At 43.8% G+C, this 25,180-nt stretch overlaps 1 protein-coding gene across 1 annotated transcript in view; it reads left to right on the top strand.

The window, feature by feature from the left end:
• Window positions 1–23,512, top strand: part of GPD1L (glycerol-3-phosphate dehydrogenase 1 like) — a 53,040-nt gene extending 29,528 nt beyond the window's left edge. Inside the window, exons 6-8 of the mRNA XM_040353084.1 lie at window positions 8,261–8,494; window positions 10,711–10,817; window positions 22,561–23,512. Coding sequence (XP_040209018.1) covers window positions 8,261–8,494; window positions 10,711–10,817; window positions 22,561–22,657 — 438 coding nt within the window. The 3' untranslated portion in view covers window positions 22,658–23,512. The remainder of the gene's footprint in view (window positions 1–8,260; window positions 8,495–10,710; window positions 10,818–22,560) is intronic.
• Window positions 23,513–25,180: the final 1,668 nt, after the last annotated feature.

The raw sequence follows: 25,180 nt of genomic DNA, 5'->3' as shown, positions 1-25,180 counted from the left end.
GCCATGTCATTTTGCTTAGGGCCCCAGGGAGGTCAGGATCGGCACTGTATGTGCGACTTGGTACAGCAACCTCAAAGTAGTTCATGCACTACACGTCTGATTTTCATGCAACTTGTGGGCCATAGACTTCAATGTTAACCCTCAAGCTGCATGAAAGTTGTACCTGAATGTAATACAATGCAACAGTTGTCCATTATCACTGGTCAAAGCCAATATCGTATCCAAGTTGCACCTAGGGTTGCACTGATATCGGTGCAAATGGAGTCTTGATGCTTAATGGAGTCTTAATGCTGCACTAACAATATATACAAATGGTGTTCATTGTATTTTGTTATATCAAAATCACTCTAATCTCCTTAAGTCAGGTTAATCAGTTATTTATTTTTGTGTAAATATCTCAAGCTCTGCACGTTGCGCATAATTTTTGCTCTGAAAATGACATGTTCTAATTTTGTCCCTATTTCTACCCAGTTAAAAACTACCATATAAACTTGAGGTTTCCAGATCTGCTACCAAATGAATGCTGTATGTATAAAAAAGAAAACAGGATTTCTTAAATTCAAATACTAAAAAAAAACAGGAGTATAATATTGGGGTAGACTACAAAAGTTGGATTTATAGGATCCAGAACCAAAAAAATCAAAAAGGAAAAACTATGCATTCTTTTTTAACATTACAAATCGGTATCAGTTCCTTGATACCCTTTGTGTGCTGTGATGTCATCCCATGGCACACAAAGGCTCTATTGTGGCTTTAGTTACTAATTGCATACTTTATGATTAGTCTTGGAGTGAGACTCAATGGCCCTGATTCATCAAGCTGCAGTGTCATTAAAGGTGTGCTACATAGATCTTGAGGCATCCTAAAATGACATACAGTAATACAGACTGGAGAGGCCACTTAAAGTGTATGGCAACCCTAACCATGAATTTTCTTTTGATCTGCTAAATATACTATTAGATGTGCTGCCTATTACATACAATGGATTTATTTTATATATATATATATATATATATATATATATATATATATATATATATATATATATATCTCTATCTATATCTATATCTATCTCTCTCACACTCACACTCACACTCACACTCACACTCACACTCACACTCACACTCACACTCACACTCACACTCACACTCACACTCACACACACACACACACACACACACACACACACACACACACACACACACACACACACTACAGACCAAAAGTTTGGACACACTGTCTCATTCAAAGAGTTTTCTTTATTTTCATGACTATGAAAATTGTAGATTCACACTGAAGGCATCAAAACTATGAATGAACACATGTGGAATTATACATAACAAAAAAGTGTGAAACAACTGAAAATATATTTCATATTCTAGGTTCTTCAAAGTAGCCACCTTTTGCTTTGATTACTGCTTGGCACACTCTTGCCATTCTCTTGATGAGCTTCAAGAGGTAGTCAGTCACCTGGCGCAGCACCCCATCACTCTCCTTCTTGGTCAAATAGCCCTTACACAGCCTGGAGGTGTGTTTGGGGTCATTGTCCTGTTGAAAAATAAATGATGGTCCAACTAAACGCAAACCGGATGGAATAGCATGCCGCTGCAAGATGCTGTGGTAGCCATGCTGGTTCAGTATGCCTTCAATTTTGAATAAATCCCCAACAGTGTCTCCAGCAAAGCACCATCACACCTCCTCCTCCATGCTTCACAGTGGGAACCAGGCATGTAGAGTCCATCCGTTCACCTTTTCTGCGTCGCACAAAGACACGGGGGTTGGAACCAAAGATCTCAAGTTTGCACTCATCAGACCAAAGCACAGATTTCCACTGGTCTAATGTCCATTCCTTGTGTTCTTTAGCCCAAACAAGTCTCTTCTGCTTGTTTCCTTTCTTTAGCAGTGGTTTCCTAGCAAATATTCTACCATGAAGGCCTGATTCACACAGTCTCCTCTTAACAGTTCTAGAGATGTGTCTGCTGCAAAAGGTGGCTACTTTGAAGAACCAAGAATATGAAATATATTTTCAGTTGTTTCACACTTTTTTGTTATGTATAATTCCACATGTGTTAATTCATAGTTTTGATAGCCATGAAAATAAAGAAAACTCTTTGAATGAGAAGATGTGTCCAAACTTTTGGTCTGTACTGTGTGTGTGTGTGTGTGTGTGTGTGTGTGTGTGTGTATAAATATAATTTTTTTTAGTGTATGTGGTGTGTATGTATATTCTGTAAAAAAAAAAAAAAAAACACACATTACCTGGGATTGGTCAGTGATGCATGTAAAGAAAGCAATGGTAATTGAATACAATGTAAAATGAGCTAGTGTGGACAAATTCAGGGATTCAGGAAGGAACAATTCAAGGGATGTCCAATACACATACAGCCCTTGTATGAAGTCCTAATTATGTCAATTGATCAAAAATGCTGCATCCCAGGAATGCAGATATCTATCATCGGAACCTTCCTTATGGAACTATGGGGGAAATTATAAATTCCAGAGGGCAAGGAGAGCGCAATGCTCTATTTAGAAAGACGAAGAAGGAATGGGGGAATGCACAAACATGAAATTCATGTTCCTGTAGGATTCTGGTGCAGAACACCCAGCTGGAGTGGGGACAGTTTAGGAAGAGTCGTAGGAAAGAGTCGTAAAGTACAGCCAGTAAGGAGGAGTTGTTACTTGGATGAATATTAATTCCCAGATGAGGTAAGTTATACCATTGCTCTTCTCTACCGTTCAACATACTGGGAAATTTCTCCATAAAGCGAATGTCCTGTAATCGGTGTAGCCATTGTTGAATAGATGGGAGGGGGTGACGGATTTCCAATGTACAGGTACGTGCGACACTGAATAAATGGCGTACCACAGACCAATCCTAGACCCTTTTAAGGGTAATGTGGATGATCAGGTCAACTGTTCAGAGTTAAAAAAAAAAAAAAAGTAGCAGAAGCAAACATGGGTTTAGGTGGTGTATGTTCCCTAGAGATTTTGGAAGCTCGTAAGAAAGGTCCCAGATACCAGTCTTTTCTATGTCTGTAGCAATCTGTAGTGAAAATGAATGAGCTGCGCTCAGACGTAACCTCTGGGAAAGTTTGTGTTCATGTCATATCTGAATAAGTGACAACCTGTCATGAAATTCGTCATATGGTGTTTAATTTATTAAAATAAAAGGACTGGAATTCTACACCCTTCTTACAATCCTCCAAAATTTCCAGTAAACATTCACCATATAGACCCACAGGTGCCTCTGCAAATGCCCCCCCCCCTGTTCTATGCACACTACAAATGGCATAGTCTGTATTTCATCTAGAGCAGGGGTCTCCTAACTCTGGCCCAAGGGCCAAATGCGGCCTTTTGCATGCCTTTATCCGACCCTTGGTGCACTATTCCTCCCACTGACACCAACAATGGTTCACTATTTCTTCCACTGATACCAATGACTGGATACTCCTCCTCCGGGCACTACTCCTCCGGGCACTACTCCACCTCTTTGACCACCAACCCTGAGGCCATATTTATTCTCACTGATGCCAGGCCGGAGACATTTCTGCCCTTGCTGGCCACACTCCGGCCCTCAAAGTCTGAAGGACAATAAACTGGCCCTTTTGGTTTGGAGACCCCTGATCTAGAGAACAACCAAGAGAAAGTGGCTACATTCCTACATGCAGTTTTTTTAAACCAGAGCCATTAGCGTAAATGCTTAAAATGGTGTTTAACCAAAAAGCAATCATTTTATTATATTGCCGCTTACCAATAATTAGGTGTGTTACTGGCCAGATCACCAGGTGAAAATTAAATGATTGGGGGGGAATACTCTATTGATTGGTAAACTGCAATATAGTGGAACCTTGGATTGCGAGTAACGCGGTTAACAAGCGTTTCTCAATACGAGCACTGTATTTAAAAAAAATCCTAACTCTGTTTGAGTGTTGTCTCGCAAAATGAGCAGGATTCAGGCCAAACCGGTGTGCAGTACCGCGTTTGGCCTGAGGTGGGGGAGCCGAGTGGCGCCAAACCCGTTCGGAAAGGCCAGAGGACGGCTCGGCTGACCTCTGCAAACCTTGGGAACGGAGTCTTTCTGAGGTGACCTCGGGCCTTTCCGGCCGTTTCCGAGGCTCTCCGTTGCCCCCACCTCCTGGCCTTATGCGGTATTGCATGCCAATGAAGTCAATGTGGAACAAACTATTTTAGTTTCCTTTGACTTCAATGGGGAAACTCACTTTGATATGCGAGTACTTTGGATTATGAGCATTCTCCTGCAACGGATTATGCCTGTAATCCGAGGTTCCACTGTATATATAATTTTTTGGGGTTTACTACCACTTTGCCAAAACTCCTACAGATGGCATTAGGTATTGCGTCTCTTACAGTCTAAAAAAATAAGTGGTTACGAAATGGCAGGCGGACCAAGTGATGCTCCTGTCGGGACCATCAGTCTGCCAATCTGAATCACTGTTGTTTGGACCGCTGGCTTCCTAGCAACCAATGATGTCATGTGTGTGCCCTGCAGCAAACTTCTTCTCTGCTCAGCTCACACCCCCTGCAACTCGCTTCTGCTCCTGCCCCTGCCTGATTACAGGGAATTATCCATTCGGTACAAGTACATTGTTAACTTTGAGCTCAATCAGTCTAAAGGGGCACCTTATCTATTTTTGATAGACGTACAATGACTACAATCATAGTCATGGCACAAACTCGATTTGGACCTTGACTGGAAGAAAATTTAAGTAACGGCACCTCCTTGATCTTTTAATTCACATACACTTACCCCTGGTCTAAAGTGTGTGGGGTGGGGGGATTTTCTACAAATGTGTTTTTTTTTTTTTTTTTTTTTTATCTTTCATCCTTCAGTAAGTGAAAAGACCTACAAGATGAGTGCTTTTCTGTTCCTAATGCAATCTTTGAAGCCTTTGCTCATTATTAAATAAACGCAGACCAGGGATGTCCATTAAAACTGGGCAACTCCCTTGATATTTGGCTTTAAAGATTACTAGGATGTTAACCTGCTGTAATGCTTTTATTATATATTTTTATCCGCCCCTGATCTTCAGCACATGAAAGATAATGGGGCTCCATTATAATAGTCATTTCCCCTGCATGCCTTGCTCAGCTCACCACCACCAGCCTGTTAATGTGCCCGAGAAGCCTATGTTAAGACCTTCCATTGCATTTAAATCATTACATATCTCCAGCTCTTATTACCTATAAAAATATAAAATTGCCCATTACCTAATCTGCCACTGATGTTCTGTTTATTTGTTTGTCTTTTCCCATTGTGTTGTGCTCTGCTGCAGTGGCCACTCATTACTTAAAAGGGTATTTATATCCTGACTCGTAGCTCAGTGCTAAACACAGAAATTGCTTTTGCCTCATTTGGATGCAGCCCGCGTCGGAGTGCCTCGGAAACGGCAAAGATAAGACATCCACGCTTTTTTGTTTTCTTTTTTTTACTCCCAGTTTTTATTATTATTATTACCCAGCAGCTTCATAGCATGTGAGATTGCTGAAAGGTATATTTGCTTCAGGGGGACATACACTTTACTGTTCTTCAAAAGGCACTCTGCTGTTTGACATTCATATGCCATTCTGTCAGTGAACGCACTCCTCTGATTCTTCCATCTTCACACTGACTTCGGAAACACACGCAGCCTTTGATAACTGCAAAATGTCTTAAAAACGTAATTTGGCTTCAGTTTATGGAAGTAGAAAAAAAAGCGAATTTAAATGTCTCCTATAATAGGGTTAGAATGATATGGATAATGCAAGATTAATTACAATACGTCGTTAAAAAAAAAAAAAGAAAACCATGCACTATGCTTGTATTCAAGATCGCGGAAACCCAAGCCGATCGCTGCTAAATAAGCATAGCTGTGGGGTCTGTAAAGACACTTGGCTGCTTTATTCTCTTTTTACTGTGTTTTTAATCAAGGTTGGCTGCCCAGTGTGTCCTCATAAACCGTGAGAGCTTGTTAATATGGTTTTATGATCTTGGTGATGCATCACATCACTTGACTCCACAGCATTGGTTTTGCCTCTGTAAAGCTGTAATTGTTGGGATGTTTTATAATTATTGTCTGGAATTTTTTATTTTAATTGTTTTCCTCTGGATGGCCTTTAATCTTTTGTGGGTGTGGTGTGGTGTGGTGTGTGTGTGTGTGTGTGTGTATTTTTTTTGTTTTGTACTATAGATGAGAGGAAGCTGAATTTAAGGGGGGGGGGATCCACCTAAAATGAACCTGTGCTTTGACAATAATACATTTTATATGTGCCTCTCGGAACACCCAAGGCCACCTTGCATGCCATGCAGGACAAAGCTACAGCTTCATTTAGTTGCCATTGACCTTGGTTACTCTTCTTCTGTTTGCCTCTCTGCTGCTTTCTAGGTTGCTAGAGCAAGTGAAATTCAGTATCCCTTTCAGGAATGGAGGAACATTTCCAATTTCTCTTTCGTTCATTGACGGACACGGCACTTTAATTTTGACCTTAGGGTTATATCGCCACCTTCAGGAGAGGACTAGGCAGAAAAAAACTGGGGACGTCCCTATGGTCAAGATTAAAGTGCTGTGTCCATCAATGAACTTCAGAAAAAAGGATTTTATGGCGAGTACGAAACTCCTATTTTTTTTTTTTTTTTTTTTTTTTTTTCATGATGCACCACTGACCAATGTGACAGCCAATCACAAGGCCTGAGTGCTGGCATATGAAGATAAGGGTAGATGTTCTTTGCTCTGTATAAGCTCCAACCAGATCAAATTGGACCTAAGACAAGGCTTTTACTCTTCGCTGAGCTGAACTCGTACTTTGTGAGTTAAAGCAGAACTAAAGCAGCCAAAAATGACTAGATTAAAAAAAAAAATGTACAAAGCCATCATTTGTTTTAATATTCACCATTTGCCCAGCGCTTTCCTCCGCTGTACTTTTTTTCTGCCTCCTAGATGTCCTCAACTTGATGGTCAGCATCATTTAACCTACTTTCCCTGTGCACAGGTTGTCCTGAACCTAAGAGCCCTTTCACACTGTGCCGCACATAGCATCGGCGGTAAAATAGCGGTAAGACGCCGCTGTTTTACTGTCAGATTTGCTGTGCATTTTGGCCACTAGCGGGGCACTTTTAACCCCCCTCTTGCAGCCGAGAAAGGGTTAAAACCAGCCGTAATGTGCAGCTTCAGCGGCTTATTGCCGGCAGTACGGCAGCGTTGCCCATTGATTTTCAATGAGCAGGAGCGCATTGGCAGCGGTGAGTTCACCGCTGCTAATGCGCTCCAAAGAAGCTGCTGGCAGGACTTTTTCTGATACCCTGCCAGCGCACTGCTCCAGTGTGAAAGCCCTCGGGCTTTCACACTGGAGTGTGAGGAGCAGCTGTTTAAGGGCAGATTTCAGGTGCTATTTTTAACGCTATAGCCCCTGCAAAACGCACTCGGTGTAAAAGGGGCCTGTGAAAGAAAGGCGGCACAATGGTAAGCTCGCCTCTCTGAAACTCTCTATTCTTCTATTCTCTTCCTGTTGGAATGCTTCTTATCTGCACATAAACCAGTTTGCTCCATATGCTGCTTATCCCCCCTCAGTTTTAGCTCTGCTGTATAGGGACTGCAAAAGGCTGATACTAAACCAAATTACAATAACGGCATCAAGATCTCTTCCCACCTCACCCCAGAACTGCTGTATTCAGGGATGGGTCCAAACCATATGAATAAACGTACCAACTGCCAAGTGCACTTTGGACAGTGTTCATCCATCGTGTGATAAATAAGTCTCTGGGTCGTGTAGTAGACTGGATGCAGAATTTTTTTATTGGGTGAACCTGTCTCTGGTTTATATCATAAAGTAGGTATTGTTGCCTTTATCCTAGGCAGGATAATTCATTTTAGATATAATGCTCTCTACAGGTACACTGCCCTAATCCGTAGAACTTGGCAGTGAATACCCTTTTGTTTTAAACTAACTGCCACTCCTTTTTTTACTGGCCCGCAATAAATTTATTACCTGGTCTACAGTGAATTTGACAAATATCCATCTGTTTTCCATTTGAGTCTTCACAAAACAGGTTTGTTGCCTTTTTTTTTCTTTTTTTTTTTTTCACAGATTTCCTTAAGGTGTGTGTGTGTGTTTGTTTAAAATGTTATTGATTTATATTTTGGGCCTTAGTATGTGAGCTTTTATTCATAGTATGAATATTTTATTTTTGTATAAATGCATTACATATCGACAAGATGTGGCATGTTACGTTCTCAGTCTTTACCATGTTTGTGTTTTCCTGCAGAATATTGTGGCAGTCGGTGCTGGATTTTGCGATGGCCTGCAGTGTGGAGACAACACCAAAGCTGCAGTGATCCGTTTGGGACTAATGGAAATGATTGCATTTGCCAAAATCTTCTGTAAAGGCCACGTGTCTACTGCCACGTTCCTTGAGAGCTGTGGCGTGGCTGATCTCATCACTACTTGTTATGGAGGACGCAACAGAAAAGTTGCTGAGGCTTTTGTGAAATCTGGCAAGGTATTTCTATGAACTGAGCTCTATCTTGACTATATGAATTTAAAGCTGTGGATAACTTGCACTTAAAGTGCTCTCTGACCTCAATTTGAAAGAAGTTAGCCCTCTGACCCTCCCTCTTCTGTACCTCATGATTGGTCAGTGAAGCCACCAAGTAGAGTCATTGGCCAATTATGAGGCACAGCAGAGGGGCAGCACAAAGTGTCGACCTCCTAGCTGAAGTTGGTATCTGGATAATGGACTGCTGCAGGTGTTGGTGTTTTCAGGAAACTCCCAACAACTTACTAAGGCTCCTTTCACACTGAGGAGTTTTTCAGGCGGTACAGCGCTAAAAATAGCGCCTAAATACCGCCTGGAAAAACTCCTGCCCAGCCGTCTTAATGTGAAAGCCCGAGGGCTTTCACACTGAGGCGATGCGCTGGCAGGAGAGAAAAAAATCTCCTGCAAGCAGCATCTTTGGAGCGGTGAGAGGAGCGGTATGTATACTGCTCCTTCACCGCTCCTTCCCATTTAAAACAATGGGAAACCGCTGTAATACCACCCGCAATGCGCCTCTGCAGAGCCGCATTGCGGGCGGTATTGACCCTTTATCGGCCACTAGCGGGGGTTAATACCGCTAGCGGCTTAATCCCGCGGCAATTCCGACGGTATAGCGGCGCTTTACAGCCACCGCGCCTCCCACCCCAGTGTGAAAGGGGCCTAAGTGTAAGAATAGGTAAGTGTAGTTGCCTGCTGACCATTTCTACTATGCATAGAGCACTTAAGAGCTTACTTTTTAAGCAGGCATTTCAAACTTTGATGAGACGGTGGGAGAGGAGGACTATCTTCAAGGTGGCTGAATTCTGTCTTGGAGCCACACGTGCTTCCAGAAAAGATTATAGTGTGTTGGAACTTAAAAAGATAGTAAAATGTAAATTTAATTAATCCCAATAACAAGGAGCCACAAACCATATCTGCAAAATTATGCAAGGAAGTTTAACTTTTAAACTGGAAAACAGCTGGAGGGCAGGGATGAGTAGGTCCCCTTTTTGGTGCCAAAACAGCCCTGACCAGTCGAGGCATATATGCCACTAGACCTCTGCCAAATGTATGCAGAGATGGTAAGACACTGGAGACATTAAAGGAACTGATCAGAGACTGCAGACGGGGTACAGGAGATGGTCAGGAACTGCAGACAGGGTACAGGAGTTTCTGGAGATTGGGGGACATGCTTCAGGAGACAGTGGTTGTCTGAAAAAGTGTCAATATTTTGTGTGGCAACCATTATTTTCCAGCACCGCCTTAACCCTCTTGGCGTTCCCCCAAGCTTCACAGGTTGCCGATGGAGTCCGCTTCCACCCCTCCATGACCACATCACAGAGCTGGTGGATGTTGGAGACCTTGCGCTCCTCCACCTTCCGTTTGAGGATGCCCCACAGATGCTCAATGGGGTTTAGGTCTGGAGAAATGCTTGGCCAGTCCATCACCTCTACCCTTAGCTTCTTTAGCAAAGCAGTGGTTGTCTTGGAGGTGTGTTTGGGGTCGTTATCATGTTGAAATACTGCCCTGCTTCAGTATGTCACAGTACATGTGGCCCCGAGAAGTTTGGCATGCATGCTTTATATTTTGATTGGACTGAAGAGAGGTTAGGGAAACACTAGGGAAATTCACTTTTTGTTCTTATGACCACTGTCAGGGCAGATCCAATATTTTGAGTTGTCACCAGAATAGAGAGGAGACTTTGGATTTAAAATCAGACCCACATTATTATAAAATACACTTTGTTCCCAATATTGTAACATTGTGTTACCTTATTTCACCAGAAGCCGACTCTGCTGATGTTCGTACAGCCTGTAAAGTGTTGACATGGGTCTGTCAGAATCCCCCTGCAGTCTTTGATTGTGCACAGCAAGCTGCAAGTTTACTAACAGTTTGCATACCTCTGCATGTGTTCTTGTTACTGGGAAGATTCAATTTTGCGGTATGCTGTCACTGCATTATCTTCCTGTGATGACTCAATTCTGTTTGGCCGTGGGGTATTGGAGCCTTGCAGCTGAGAAATCGGTAGTGAAAGACAGCTTTTTGGTTACATTACTACAACTTGTGTATCAATAAATATCTTCAATGTTTTGTTCTATACCAGTCATCTTTTATATTGGGTTTTTAAACCATTTTGTAATTGTCAAACGTTCTGATGATCACCTCAAATGCAATACTGTAAGCGTGTTTGTTTGTTTCAGAGTATTGAACAGCTTGAGAAGGAAATGCTTAATGGACAGAAACTTCAGGGTCCTCAGACCTCAGCAGAAGTCTACCGCATCCTGCAGCAGAAAGGCATGGTAGATAAGTAAGTTTCTTTTTATTCATTCTTTTTATTAGTGGAATTTTCTGCAAATAGAGATGGCACGGCATACAAAGGACTGCGTGATGTTTCTTTTGTGCTTACCGATCAAAGGATACATTTTTGAAAACTGTGTTCTGAATGCCATATACAAATGGCACATGGCTGGCGAGCAGGCATTGTTGCAGATAAAATGTTGCTTTCATTCTCATAAAAGCGTTTTGTAAGCAATGATGACTTTGACTTGCCAAAGGGCTTGTTTATATGGCAGTTCAGACCTTCCTTCTTCCCAAAAAAACTCTTAATGGAGCGGAAGAAAGGAAGGTGCAGTGTATGGTAGAATAGCTGAGAATTGTCATATCTGCAAAAAAATGTAACCTCTGTGCCCACTAATGTACAAATGTAACAAAAAAAGCTGTCCGTGCTGTACCTTTATTGTCTTTTTTTGTGTTTAAGCTTTGTGGGAAAAAAACAATATTTTTACAAAGAAACCTTGTCGGGGCCACTGAGGGTCTTGCGCAGTTAGTTTAAACTTGGCTTCAACATGCATCTTCTGTCTAATCGGACCAAGCCTGGATCACAAATTGCAGCATGGTCTGTGACATTACTTTAGAAGCACTACCAGTGGAAAGTTGAATGGTTCTCCCAGTTACAGATATTTGAAAGCCATGGTGGGTATCGGTCAATCTTTCTGCTGGTCTGTTGGGGGATTTACAGTCGGCATCCTCTTTCCAGTGGGTCTCCTCGCTACCCTACTTGGAGATCCACCTTACCCCTACGTATTCTGGATTGTACCAAGCTAACTTTCCACATTTGTTTTAAAGGCTAACGGATATGCTGCTGTCCTGGTCACATTTGCCTTTGTCTTGGTTCGGCAGAATAACGGCTATTCGTATGTCCTACCTCCCAAAATTACTATATATTTTTCCGTGTCTTGCCTGTTCTGGTTCCCTTGCATATTCTCTGCATACATCAATGCAAAATTATGCAATTTTATATGGGTTCGACCCGCCCCCGAATTGGCAAACAGGTCTTGTTTGCTAAGCGAATCAATGGCGGTCTCTCGGTTCCTAATCTACGGGCCTATTATATAGCTAATATAGCACCTCTCTCATGCCTTCATGAGACTTGTCGGCTCCCACTCTGGGCTATGCTTGATTTGGTTGACATTGACCCTGTTCCCTCCTGTGCATCGACCAGCAGATATGGGGCCCTGTCTGGCCTATTCTCTGCGCCTTGGTAAAGTACTCTGCGGGGATGATCTCTCCTCATCTCCCATGCTTACGACATTTACATTGCCCTCGATCTCTGCCGGGTCACGAAAATCCCTCCCAATTCTCATGGTGGATCATGAACGTGTTCCCAGACGTTCATTCACTCTTGAGGCCTACTAGGATTCTGACATTTGACGCTTTACGCTCTTCTCACAGTATTCCTTTGCGAGAGCAGTATCGCTATTTACAGCTTCGCCACTTTCTTCAGAGTCTTAAGTCTCAGCCTTCCCCTTATACTTTGACCCCCTTTGAGGGTCTCTGTAGAGCCAGACCACATTCACCGGGCCTGATTTCACTGATATATTCGGCTGTGATATCCACAAGGAGACCCCTGGTGAGATCCTACCGCCTTCAATGGAAGAGAGAGTTGGGGAAGCGGTTGGACCCTGAGGACTGGCAAGCGATGACACTAACTTTGTCCAAGTACTCACGTAACGTGTTGATCTTGGAAAACGCCTATAAGGTTCTGTACAGGTGGTACTACACACCGGTGAGATTGGCTCGCTTTATTCCAAATTATTCCCCACTCTGTTTTTAGGGGGTGCTCCCAGGAGGGCTCCATGGCACACATATGGTGGTCATGCCCGCGAGCGTGCAGACTGTGGATTAGGGTATACACTCTCCTTCGCAATCTATTTCAGATTAACATTAATGGGGATCCTTTATGTAGCACTCCTTGGTAAGTCTATTGAAATGACTGCCTCCCAGAGAGGCAACTAGCCCAGCATCTCTTTACTGCAACAAGGTTGACAATCGCGAGGGCATGGAAAACCCCCGCACTTGGCTTTGAGGCAGTCAAAAACCGCCTGAATGACGTCATGGTTAATGAGAAACTGACAGCGGTACTTTCTGATATGCATGACAAATTTCTTAGGGTTTGGCAGCCTTGGATTGCATACCACCACCCTTCTCGGTTTGACACTGCATTACTGTCAATATAGGACTCCTCTTGCGCGCACCCCATGGACATCACACTCCCTTCCTCTGTCGTTCCCTCTTCGCCTTCTACTCCTCTTCTCGCTCTGCTCCATTCTTCTTCTTTTTCCATTCTCCCATAGTCTCTTTTTTTCTCTTGGCAGTTAATCCTCTCTACTCTTTTCTAGAGGATGCTAACCTTTAGGTTCTTTTGTTGTGTATTATGTACTTGTTCTACAGGTTTACAGACAGCCGGGTATAGCCCGAGTTCTAGACCGTATGGTTCTAAGGACTTTTTTATCTTATATTTGAGTATAGCATAAGAGCTTGGCTCCTGCTTCCTTTTATGTTGGTTAGGGCTTGCAGGCCCGGATTTGCTTTGTATGATGTATACTATAATATCTTATCGTAAACCAGTACTGTTGGTTTATATGACAATAAAACTTTTTTGTAAAAGAAAGCCATGGTGGGTAAATCCATGTAAATTTGTATGCCAAACAAACCCTTTCACTGGCACGTCTGGGGGGGGGGGCAGTTTTCCAGACGGGATTTCTGCCAAGATTGTCTTGCGTACAGACTGTCATACAAAATCCCGCCGATCCAAAGCGTGGTGACGTACGACAACACTATAAAGGGGAAGTTCCATTCCACTGGCGCTAACCCTTTGGGCTGCTTTTGCTGATTTTGTGTTATCGCGTGTTAGTAAAAGTTTGTTGAGAGACGATTCGCACTTAATAATTTGCAGCGTGAGGAATATGCTATTGCCATTACGAGCGCTAATTTTACCAGAAGGAGCGCTCCCATCTCTTACTTGATTCTGAGCATGCGCATGTTTTTTTTTTTTTTTTTATTCAAATCTGTTTTCAATCCCAATGGCCCACCTGGGATCTAAAACATCTCAACTATTTTCTTTGGGGGAGAAATTTTGCATGGAATCTACCAGGTCGGTAATCATCTCCTCTCTACAGCTGGGGCACTTCCTGGCTAAGAATGCTTATTTGTATGTTCCCATCTTCCTAGCACATCAACCTTTTCTATTTTATGGTGGGTGTGCAACATTACCAGTTCATTGCCCTACCTTTTTGGTATGTCACTTGTACTGCGGGCCTTTGCCAAAGTGCCTTGCTTTGTTCACAGGGATTTCCCATAGTGGATTACCTGGAAAACCTTCTGCTGAGGTAACAGTCGGCACAGATTTTATCAGTTAATGTACAACAGACTGTTCAAACATTACAGATTTGGGGGGGATCCTGAACCTCCAGAAGTTTGCATTGGAACTGGCTCATTGCTTTAAATATCTGTGCCTCCTCCTAGTTACTTTCATGCCCAGGGTTTCCTACATGAGGGATGGATCCTGTCTTTTCTCCTATTGGGACTGGTTCAACATTTTTAGCCTTTAAGCGTTAGTTACCCCAACACATCATATTCCTGATATGTGCCAGCTGTACCTTGTTCTTGTATGAGAAAGTATCCTGTTCTTTGTATTCTTTTCTTTTTATGTGAAATCCCTGGTGTTCCTGCTAGTCCCCTTGCTTTCCTATTAAAAACTGACCACACTAAGAATACACTCTAGTCAGTTCTTTAGCTATGCTGAAAACTCTGTGTACTCTTCTCCAATGATCAGACTTGTCCTGACACGCCCCCGCTGCACAGCCATTCACTAGGAAGCTCATGTGCTGCTGCTTCTCCTGCCCCCAGCTCTTATGCAGCTGGGAACATGGGGGGGGGGGGGGGGGGATGTGATAACTTATTTAAAAAAAAAAAAAAAAAAAATCTATACAAAAAATGTTTCGTTTTTTTTATTTTCTATTTTAAACTGGGTTGCTTTTTGTTTCTTCTTGGCGTTTCATCATGGCTAAATTTTGTTGTGATATATATATTTTTTATATAATTTTGTGTGTGTGTGTGTGTGTGTGTGTGTGTGTGTGTGTCTCACTACCCCCGAAGGAGCTGCTGGTTTGTTTGTATGGCACGTTACCTCGTGGCTCCTCCGCCGTCCTAGGGGTGTATGTAACAGTAACGGAATGTCCACGACAGGTGTCTCTTTTTTTTTTTTTTTTTTTCTGTGCTCTTTATTACCCAGCCGGGTAAAAACAATAAAACTTGTGGTGAAGAGTAGAGATGAAGTAGGAGAAATGGCAGACTCAGGCGTAACAATAGGAAAAGGTCCTGCTTCCAACAACACTTTGAATTCTTCGTCACTCTAGCCAGAGTTTGTATAGCATACCTGGACAGGCCTCTCTCACTGGCCTGGCAAGGAAAAGTCTCTGCCACAGGCCCTCCCCAGAATTGTGATGGCGGAGATGATCCTCCTTAATAGATTTTGTTGCCTGGATCTTCTTCAGGTAGTTTTCAGGTTACCGACTAATGGTGACCAGCCTCTCAGTGTCCGGTTACCTTGATCCCTGGTGGTTTGTCGAGACCCTATTGGATCACCAGCTTCTCATTGGCTCCCCTCATATGGACTCCCCACCGAACAGCTTTCTCGCTTGGGATCTTTCAAGATTGGGAACCTAGTCGACTACTGGGCTCCTCGCCACAGCTTAAATGTTCCGGACCAACATGACCCCGAAACCAGGAACACCGCATGGCACGCGCACCCCGGCCTGGAAGGCCGTTGCACTGTGATGCGGTCATCCTAAAGGTGGGTGCCGCGCTCGAAGAAGACGACCCAGACCAATGGCGTCTGTCTCATAAATACCCTTCCCCCAGCATGCACAGCGAGTGACCCCCCCCCCGATAGGCTGCTGGGGAAGAGCACCCAGACCTCGACTCCACTTCTGCCACCTATCGCCCAGGGGTGGGAACAGCACCCCAGCAACGACAGAATGAGCTCACGGCACAGTATATATATATATATATATATATATATATATATATATATATATATATATATATATATATATATATATATATATATATATATATAGTATAGTGGCATCTCTATTAGTCAGCATATTTGAGTATTCACAAGGTTTATTTATAGAGTGTTTTTTTTTTTCTCAGCCAGGTTATAAATTTTTTGGGTTATTGATATTCTACTAGTGACTTCTCAACCTTTTTATGAATATTTTACATAGTTTGGGGAACCTTGAGGATATTGAATATATTTCTTTATCGTTACATCACGGGACACAGAGCGGCATTCATTACTATATGGGTTATATGGAGTACCTTCAGGTGATGGACACTGGCAATCTCAAACAGGAAATGCCCCTCCCTATATAACCCCCTCCCATAGGAGGAGTACCTCAGTTTTTTACGCCAGTGTCTTAGGTGTTGGTCATGGTTTAGCTTGCCTCCGCATCCTTGGGATTAGGTGAGCTAACCGGTTCTGTCCAAAGGCCTCAGCGCTAAAGTGGTCAGTAACCGGACCCCAAACCCTTGGGGTATAGCCCATAATGCTTTTCTTTTTAGAGAGCTGGACCCTGGGCCCAGAACTTAGAAACCTTTGGGTGCCTAATGTTTTCTGTTGCCAGAGTGCTATATGGGCCCAGGACAGTGGATCCTTCATAGGAACCCAGGGCCTGAAGGTCTAGACATCCCCACGGAGATGGGGGAAGATTGGGCCTCTTGCTTGGCAAAGTCCTGCGGCATGGAGCAGGTAAGTGAGGGGAAAACTTGCGGAACTTGGTTCTTAGCAGGTTTTTTCTGGGGGGTCACAGGGGACATGCCTAAAGTTATGCGCTGCATCTGGCAAACTAGTCACATATCTTAATGATAGGATGGCTCTATGTGTATTATTCCCCATAAGAAGTGACCTCCCTTGTAGTGTTGGAAAAGCATTGAGTGGGGCCTGTGTGATATAAAGTGTATGTGTGTGTCAGAGAGCTATGCTTACCTGCAAGCCTCCAGGCGATGCTCCATCAGTCTTCCTCCTCAGAGCCTGCAAGCAGGCAGAACGCTGACCTCCTTGTGGTTCCTGCTGGAGCAGAGAGGCTCCCTTCCCCCCCAACCCCCCCCCCCCCTATCGGCGCGCGTTCACGTGTTATAGGCGCAATTCGCGCCGTTTAGCTGAGGGGGGAAGGGCGGGTCAGTGGTTTAAGGAAGGGGCGGCCCTTCCTTTTTCGTTCCAAACAGCTCATTCAATACATTGGAACTGGGGAGGAAAGACCAGAGCGGCAGCACGGGGCGCCGAGGACACACAGTGGCCAGAAAGAATATTGCAGTCTTCAGAAGACTGTTTTCAAGCCTAGAAATAGGCTGTTTCTTTTCCATCTCATAGTTTTTCTTGCAATACTACTCAGGGGGACAGAATGCTTTTTCTTTCCTGGATTTGAAACAAAAACAAAAACAAAAAAAAAAAAGATTGAAAAAAAAAAAAAAAGAAAGTCATCTAGGGGAGAGGAAGCATTTTTTATCCCCCAAACAGGTGTTTGGGCAATTAACTTTTATAGTTCCAAGTACCAATAAGTAGCAGGTGTACCTCGGTATTGTACCATGGCATCCGGGTCAGAGGGTACAAGAGGTGGGGATTCCCCCAGAGAGTCTGAGGTCTCGGACAAAGCTATGCCGCTGCTTTCCCCACAGGGAGCCTTGGGGCCATCGGGATCTGGGGCTGGAGCTGGCGCGGGTCAGTCCAACCCTAAGATGGTCACGGACGAGGTATTACTCACCTCTTTAAGAGAGATGGAGAAAAGAATGGGAAAAATGATAGCCACAGCTATGCGGGGCAGTAAACGGATTAGATCTCCGTCGCCCGAGCGTGGACCCTCAGAAGAGGAGGTCCTTTCCTCAGGGGAATTGGACGACCTCTTGGACAAGGACCAAGTAGGTTCAGGGATCGAAGATCCGGATACAGAGGAGTCTGGAGCAGTCTCCCAAGGGGAGAGCTGGTGGATTCAAGCCTTAACGGACTTGGTCCATAATGCATTCAACTTGCCAGTACCAGATCTCCAGGTATCGACGGTTTCAGCTTTGGGCTCACTGAGGGCGCCTCAAAGCAATGCAGTGTTTCCGATCCACCCTCTATTAGAGGGAGTTTTGTTCCAAGATTGGAACAAGCCAGATAAAATCTTCTTACCACCTAAAAGATTCTCTGCCCTATATCCTATGGAAGATAAATTTTCCAAGAAATGGGCTACTCCTGCAGTGGACGCAGCCATCTCATGTGTTAACAAGTCGTTAACATGCCCTGTAGAAAACATACAGGTATTCAAGGATCCAGTTGATAAACGCTTGGAAGCACTACTTAAGAACTCCTTCACTACTGCAGGGGCAGTAGTACAGCCAGCTGTGGCTGCGATTGGGGTTGCTCAAGCATTATCGGATCAAATTAAGCAGATGCTTAAACTTATTCCTGCCCAGCAGGCAGAAGAATTTTCGGATGTCCCTAAGGCCATATGTTTTACGGTAGACGCAATTAAGGATTCTATCCAGCAAGCGTCACGTTTATCGTTATCCCTTATCCATATGAGAAGACTCTTATGGTTAAAAAGCTGGGAGGCCGAGCCCCCATGCAAGAAGCTCCTGGTAGGGTTCCCCTTCCATGGAGGACGACTCTTCGGAGAAGACCTAGATAAATACATTCAGACCATTTCAAACGGCAAAAGTACTCTCTTGCCAACTAAGAAGAAGTTTCAGGGGCCTGCGTTTAAACGACAGTACTCCCCTGGGCAGGGGCCCTCTAATGCCAAACAGTATCGACGGCCTCCTGCGAAAGCAAACTTCGGCTTCAACAGCAAGTCTCAAGGACAGGCTGCTAGAGGCAGAAAGCAGTGGTTTCGCAAACCAGCAAAACCAGCCCCCAAGCCGACCTTATGAAGGGGCGCCCCCACCCACGAAGGTGGGGGGAAGGCTGCGACTCTTTTCAGAGGTTTGGGAAGCCAGCATTCCCGACGAGTGGGTACGGTCTTCCGTGGCCACGGGCTACAAATTAGATTTCCTAAAGTTTCCTCCTCCTCATTTCCAGGAGTCGAGGATTCCAAACGATCCGGAGAAAGGAGCCGCATTAATGTCGGCATTAAATCATCTACTTTCCCAGGAAGTAATAGTAGAGGTACCAGTCCTGGAACAGGGGCTAGGTTTCTACTCCAACCTATTCATCATCCCGAAGTCCAATGGAGATGTCAGGCCAATTTTGGACCTAAAGATGGTAAATGCATACCTAAAGATCCGCTCATTTCGGATGGAATCCGTGCGGTCAGCAGCTGCCACACTCCAAAAGGACGACTTCATGGCGTCCATAGACATAAAGGATGCCTACCTTCATGTTCCAATTTATCAGCCACATCAAAAATATCTACGCTTCATGGTGGCTTTGCGTCACTTCCAATTCGTGGCGCTTCCCTTTGGGTTGGCTACGGCCCCCCGGGTGTTCACGAAGGTCCTAGCTCCAATCCTAGCCAAACTAAGGATCCAAGGGGTCACGATCCTAGCATACCTGGACGACCTCCTAGTCATAGATCACTCGTCTCCCGGCTTGGAGCGAGCAGTGGCCCTCACGGTCCAATACCTCGAGAAGTTCGGCTGGGTCCTAAATCGAGAAAAGTCAGCTTTCCTGCCCACAAGGCAGTTGGAATATCTCGGCATGAGATTAGACACAGAACAACAAAGAGTGTTTCTACCTCTGAGGAAGGTCAAAGCCATCAAGGAATTAATCCTACTGGTTCTAAGCAAAAAGGAACCGACTATTCGCCTATGTATGAAGTTACTAGGCAAGATGGTGGCCACATTCGAGGCGGTACCATACGCCCAGAGTCACACTCGCATCCTGCAGGCAGCCATCCTGTCAGCATGGAGCAGAAGGCCACAGGCCTTGGATATCCCGTTGCCGCTCTCATCAAGAGTCCGACAAAGTCTGTGTTGGTGGTTAGACCCTCAGAATCTACTGAAGGGGAGATCTTTCAGCCCAGTGGCTTGGAAGATGGTGACCACAGACGCCAGCCTGACAGGCTGGGGAGCAATTTTGGATGGTTGCACTCGCCAAGGTACTTGGGCAAAGCTAGAGAAGCAGTTGCCCATCAACATCTTGGAGCTCAGAGCTGCTCGACTAGCCCTCAGGGCTTGGACGTCAAAATTGCAGGGGTTCCTGGTGAGAATTCAATCAGACAATGCCACGGCCGTGGCATACATAAATCACCAAGGGGGAACCAGGAGTCAAGCCGCTCAGAGAGAGGTGAGCTTGATTCTCCTATGGGCAGAGGCTCATGTGCCCTGCATATCGGCAATATTCATTCCCGGAGTGGACAACTTTCAGGCGGACTTCTTAAGCCGCCAGACTCTATGGCCGGGGGAATGGTCTCTGCATCCACAAATCTTTCAAGCACTCTGCCAAAGATGGGGAGTGCCGGACGTGGATGTCATGGCATCGAGACTCAACAAGAAGCTAGACAGGTTCATGTCCCGCTCAAGGGATCCGATGGCCTGCGGAACCGATGCGCTGGTTTGCCCTTGGCATCAGTTCAAACTTCTTTATGCGTTTCCCCCGCTCCAGTTACTACCCCGCCTGCTGCGCAGGATCAGGGTGGAGCACATACCAGTTATCCTGGTAGCTCCAGCATGGCCCAGAAGGGCATGGTACTCACTAATCTTAAGGATGGTAGTGGGAGACCCTTGGACTCTTCCTCTACGGCCAGACCTGCTATCGCAAGGTCCGATCCTCCACCCTGCCTTACGGCATCTAAAATTTGACGGCCTGGAAGCTGAATCCCTGATTCTCAGGGGTAGAGGTCTGTCTCAGAAAGTAATCTCTACCCTAATCAGAGCCAGGAAACCGGTCTCTAGGGTGATTTATCACAGGGTCTGGAAGGCCTATGTAGGCTGGTGTGAGTCCAAGCTATGGCTTCCTCGCAAATTCACCATTGATAGTTTTAAGTTTTCTCCAGCTAGGAGTGGATAAAGGATTGGCATTAAGCACAATCAAAGGACAGATTTCAGCTTTGTCAGTGTGGTTTCAGCGGCCGCTGGCCACCCACTCGCTGGTTAAGACCTTCCTTCAAGGGGTCTTGCGTATTAAACCTCCAGTTAAATCCCCGCTTTGCCCGTGGGATTTAAATCTTGTTCTGTCAAGTTTACAGAAACAACCGTTTGAGCCGTTGGCTGAAATTCCTTTGGTTTTACTGACAAGGAAGTTAGTATTTTTGGTCGCCATAGTTTCCGCAAGAAGAGTATCGGAACTGGCGGCCTTATCCTGTAAGGAACCATATCTTATTTTTCATAAGGACAGGGTCGTTCTCCGCCCTCATCCTTCCTTCCTACCGAAGGTTATATCCAGTTTTCATTTGAACCAGGATTTGGTATTACCATCCTTCTTCCCTAAACCTACTTCCAGAAAGGAAGGGTTGCTGCATACCTTGGATATTGTCAGGGCCATGAAGGCCTATCTTAAAGCTACAAAGAAGATCCGGAAAACAGATGTGCTGTTCATTTTACCGGATGGGCCCAAGAAGGGGCAGGCAGCTGCAAAGTCCACCATTTCTAGGTGGATTAAGCAATTAATCACTCAGGCCTACGGCTTGAAAGGGTTGCCTCCTCCAGTATCATTAAAGGCTCATTCTACTAGGGCCATGGGCGCCTCCTGGGCAGCACACCACCAGATCTCTATGGCTCAAGTTTGCAAGGCGGCAACCTGGTCTTCTGTCCACACGTTTACAAAATTCTACCAGTTGGACGTAAGAAGAAATTCTGATACAGCCTTTGGGCAGGCAGTGCTGCAGGCTGCAGTTTGAGACCCTCGGATTCCGGGGGCTCCTCTTTTTTGAGTTAAATTTAAAATTTAAGATTATTTTTCTCAACTAAGTTGGATTTATTATGATTTGAGTATTTCTCTAAATTAAATCCTTTTGTCTTGGAGATGTTCTCCCTCCCCTCATTGTAAGCATTGCTTTGGGACATCCCATATAGTAATGAATGCCGCTCTGTGTCCCGTGATGTAACGATAAAGAAAAAGAGATTTTTAATACAGCTTACCTGTAAAATCTTTTTCTTGGAGTACATCACGGGACACAGAGCTCCCACCCCTCTTTTGAGGACCATTTTGGGAGGCATACTGCTTGCTACAAAACTGAGGTACTCCTCCTATGGGAGGGGGTTATATAGGGAGGGGCATTTCCTGTTTGAGATTGCCAGTGTCCATCACCTGAAGGTACTCCATATAACCCATATAGTAATGAATGCCACTCTGTGTCCCGTGATGTACTCCAAGAAAAAGATTTTACAGGTAAGCTGTATTAAAAATCTCTTTTTTTGGGTCTCAACTCTTCAGAAACTGCCCCTTGAGCATGTCAGGGATATGCCGCTGTCAACTTTCACTCTCTCAAGGTTGCCCATCTTGTTTCCATCACCACTGCATGTTTTCATGCTCATCATAGCACGTCTTTGAGTTGCTGTCTGGTCCTCTTTGCACATGTTTATGTGTTTTTTATCAGGTAGATGTTCAGGCCTAATCTAAACTCTAGTACAAGTAACATAGCTATTTTACAAATCTTAACGTGGGACGTTTATAATGTACTACTGTATAAATAAAAAAAGGTGCGAGACTTCAGTAGGGTTTTAATGAGGAAAAAAATGGTTCCTGTTGCAGTATATATTTTTTACACATTTGTTTCTTTATCCCACAGATTTCCACTTTTCACTGCTGTTTATCGAATTTGCTATGAGAAAACACCTGTGGAGGAAGTAATTTCTTGTTTACAGAGTCACCCAGAACATATGTAACTTGGGGACAAATCTCCAACATGACCAGTCTTCTTTTTTTTTTTTTCTTTTATGCTGCAGAATCCTGGAGAAAAATGCTCCCTTTAACGCACAAAGGCATGAATGTGTAAAGTATGTTATCATTTGCTTTGGGTCTGGTTGCAGACTAGTAAGGTTAAAGGGGACACCAATATATTTAAATGCCCCCTTTTTATATTGACCAATCGTGGACCTCATGAAATTTGTAATACAGAATGTTGTAGGCAAATGTTTAAGCATGGTTTAAGCAAATGCTGTAAGTATTATTCCTATGGGCAGCTGACACTTGTGTTAGGGAACATTCCTGTGCTGACAACCTATTTTAGTGCAGAATTCTATTCTCCTAGAGATCATGGCTTGAATTATACTACTTTCTCTGAAAGGGAATGAATATTACTAAACTATTTGTCTGTATTTCTGGTTCCCCCCACAAAATTCCATTATCTACATGCTGCATTTGCATTGTAAGGTTGGCCCTCCTGAGTTCCGAGGTACCAGCTAGACGCTGTAACACAGTGCAACTATATCAGTTTGTTATTATATCAGCTTGGTGTTATCAACTTTTATTACTACAAGGCAAAATTATTTCATATTTTTGATTATTATTTTTTTTGTGAACCATACTTGTAACATTAGGAGCACTCTTTATATGTCTAAGACAAATTAAGTGGGAAGTCCTATTTTAAGTGTACATCTTTTAAACATGTATCTTCTATTGTATTTCATGATTTTATCATTGATGCATATTTTATAAAATCCTAGTACTGTGCCATTCCACAACGCAGTAATCCGCACATGAGATTTACCATCACACTATTAAATCATTCGGTAACAATTTGTGCAGTGTGGAAATTCTTGCCTTTATTCTTATTTAGAAAAAAAAAAGTTTTAATTGTAAAGAAGAAATTTAAATATACAATTGCATGGTACGGTGTATAGAAGAAGAAAAAAAGGCGCATAAGTGGTCTCCATAGTATAAAGTCACAATATGGAGTTATCCGACATAAAAGAATAGAGTAAGTACAATGGTAATAGAAATACTTAATACCAACGTTCATAGAGTGGGAATCCTGTAAAAAAAAATGGGCACCAAGGATAGGGAAGGGAAGAAAAAGGTTTGATCATTGAAGAGGGACACAGAGTGGCATTGCACATAATACATTACAAGGGTACAAGCATAGATGCAGAACCCCATAATGAATTATAAGAGCCTGAGCACAATTTTATACAGCACAGGTGTCTGACTGCTCAAGCCACCTATCCCAGATTGTATTATGTTTCTATATACAGGTCCACAGTAGGTGAAAGAGTGCCCATTTCCCCTTTTGACAGTGGAGGCACAATGGGCAGTGGTTTGGGCAGTATCTAAAAACCCAGAGTGGAATTAGGTATGCTCTTTGTATAATATACTGTTGCATGAGTCTGTCTGTTAGGTAATCTAGATGAATCCAGTTTGGTGCCCTCCAGTACCACCTCCTACTCGGCATCCTCTAGAGACCCAACATCCACTGAGATTTTTACCCTGTGGGCCGTATGAGTGGCAGTGGGGCTGCACAGAGCAGATCTCAATCTAGTGGGTTCTGTGCCAGTGATGGTATCTATCAAGGGCAGAGATTGAAAGGTAGTGATATCATCTGGGAACTGAGCTTGCAGTGCGTGACTGAGCTGTAAATACCTAAAAAGCATATTGTTGGCTCAAATTCCTCTTTCGGGGTTTGAAAGGTCTTTGGGACTGGGTGTGATACCTGATGAATGTCAGCAAGGCGTTGGTGGAGTCATGTTTTGGGCCGGAATCATGGGAAAGGGAGCTGGTCGGCCCCTTTAGGGTCCCTGGAGGTGTAAAGATGACCTCTGCAAAGTATGTGGAGTTCCTGACTGACCACTTCCTTCCCTGGTACAGAAGGAAGAACTATGCTTTCTGTAATAAAATCATCTTCATGCATGACAATGCACCATCTCATACTGCAAAGAATACCTCTGCATCAATGGCTGCTATGGGGATAATGGAGAGAAAGTCATGATGTGGCCTCCATCCTCCCCTGACCTCAATCCTATTGAGGACCTTTGGAGCATCCTCAAGCAAAAGATCTATGAGGGTGGGAGGCAGTTTACATCCAAACAGCAGCTATGGGAGGCTATTCTGAAATCTTACAAACAAATTCAAGCAGAAACTGTCCAAAAACTCATAAGTTCAATGGATACAAGACTTGTGAAGCTGCTATCAAATAAGGGGTCCTATGTTAAAATGTAATGTGACCTGTTAAAATGTTTTAAATGTTGTTCAATGTTTGATTTGAAATAGCTTTTTATTTCAGTAAATATGCTGCAAACACAACAAGTGGCAATTTTTTTTAGTTCTTTACAAACTATAAAGTGTTTTGAAACTTAGTGTGCATGGAACAGTGCATTGTAAGGTCTGTGTGTGTGGTTTTTTTTTTTGGGGGGGGGGGGGGAATAAAATAACTTTTATTTCAATAAAATTTTAACTGTACTCTTAATAGTTGA

This window comes from Rana temporaria, chromosome 5 (genome assembly GCF_905171775.1).
Source record: "Rana temporaria chromosome 5, aRanTem1.1, whole genome shotgun sequence".
Lineage (NCBI taxonomy): Eukaryota > Metazoa > Chordata > Amphibia > Anura > Ranidae > Rana > Rana temporaria.
Note: the sequence above shows the minus strand (reverse complement) of the source record. Positions and strands in the feature narration are given on the sequence as shown.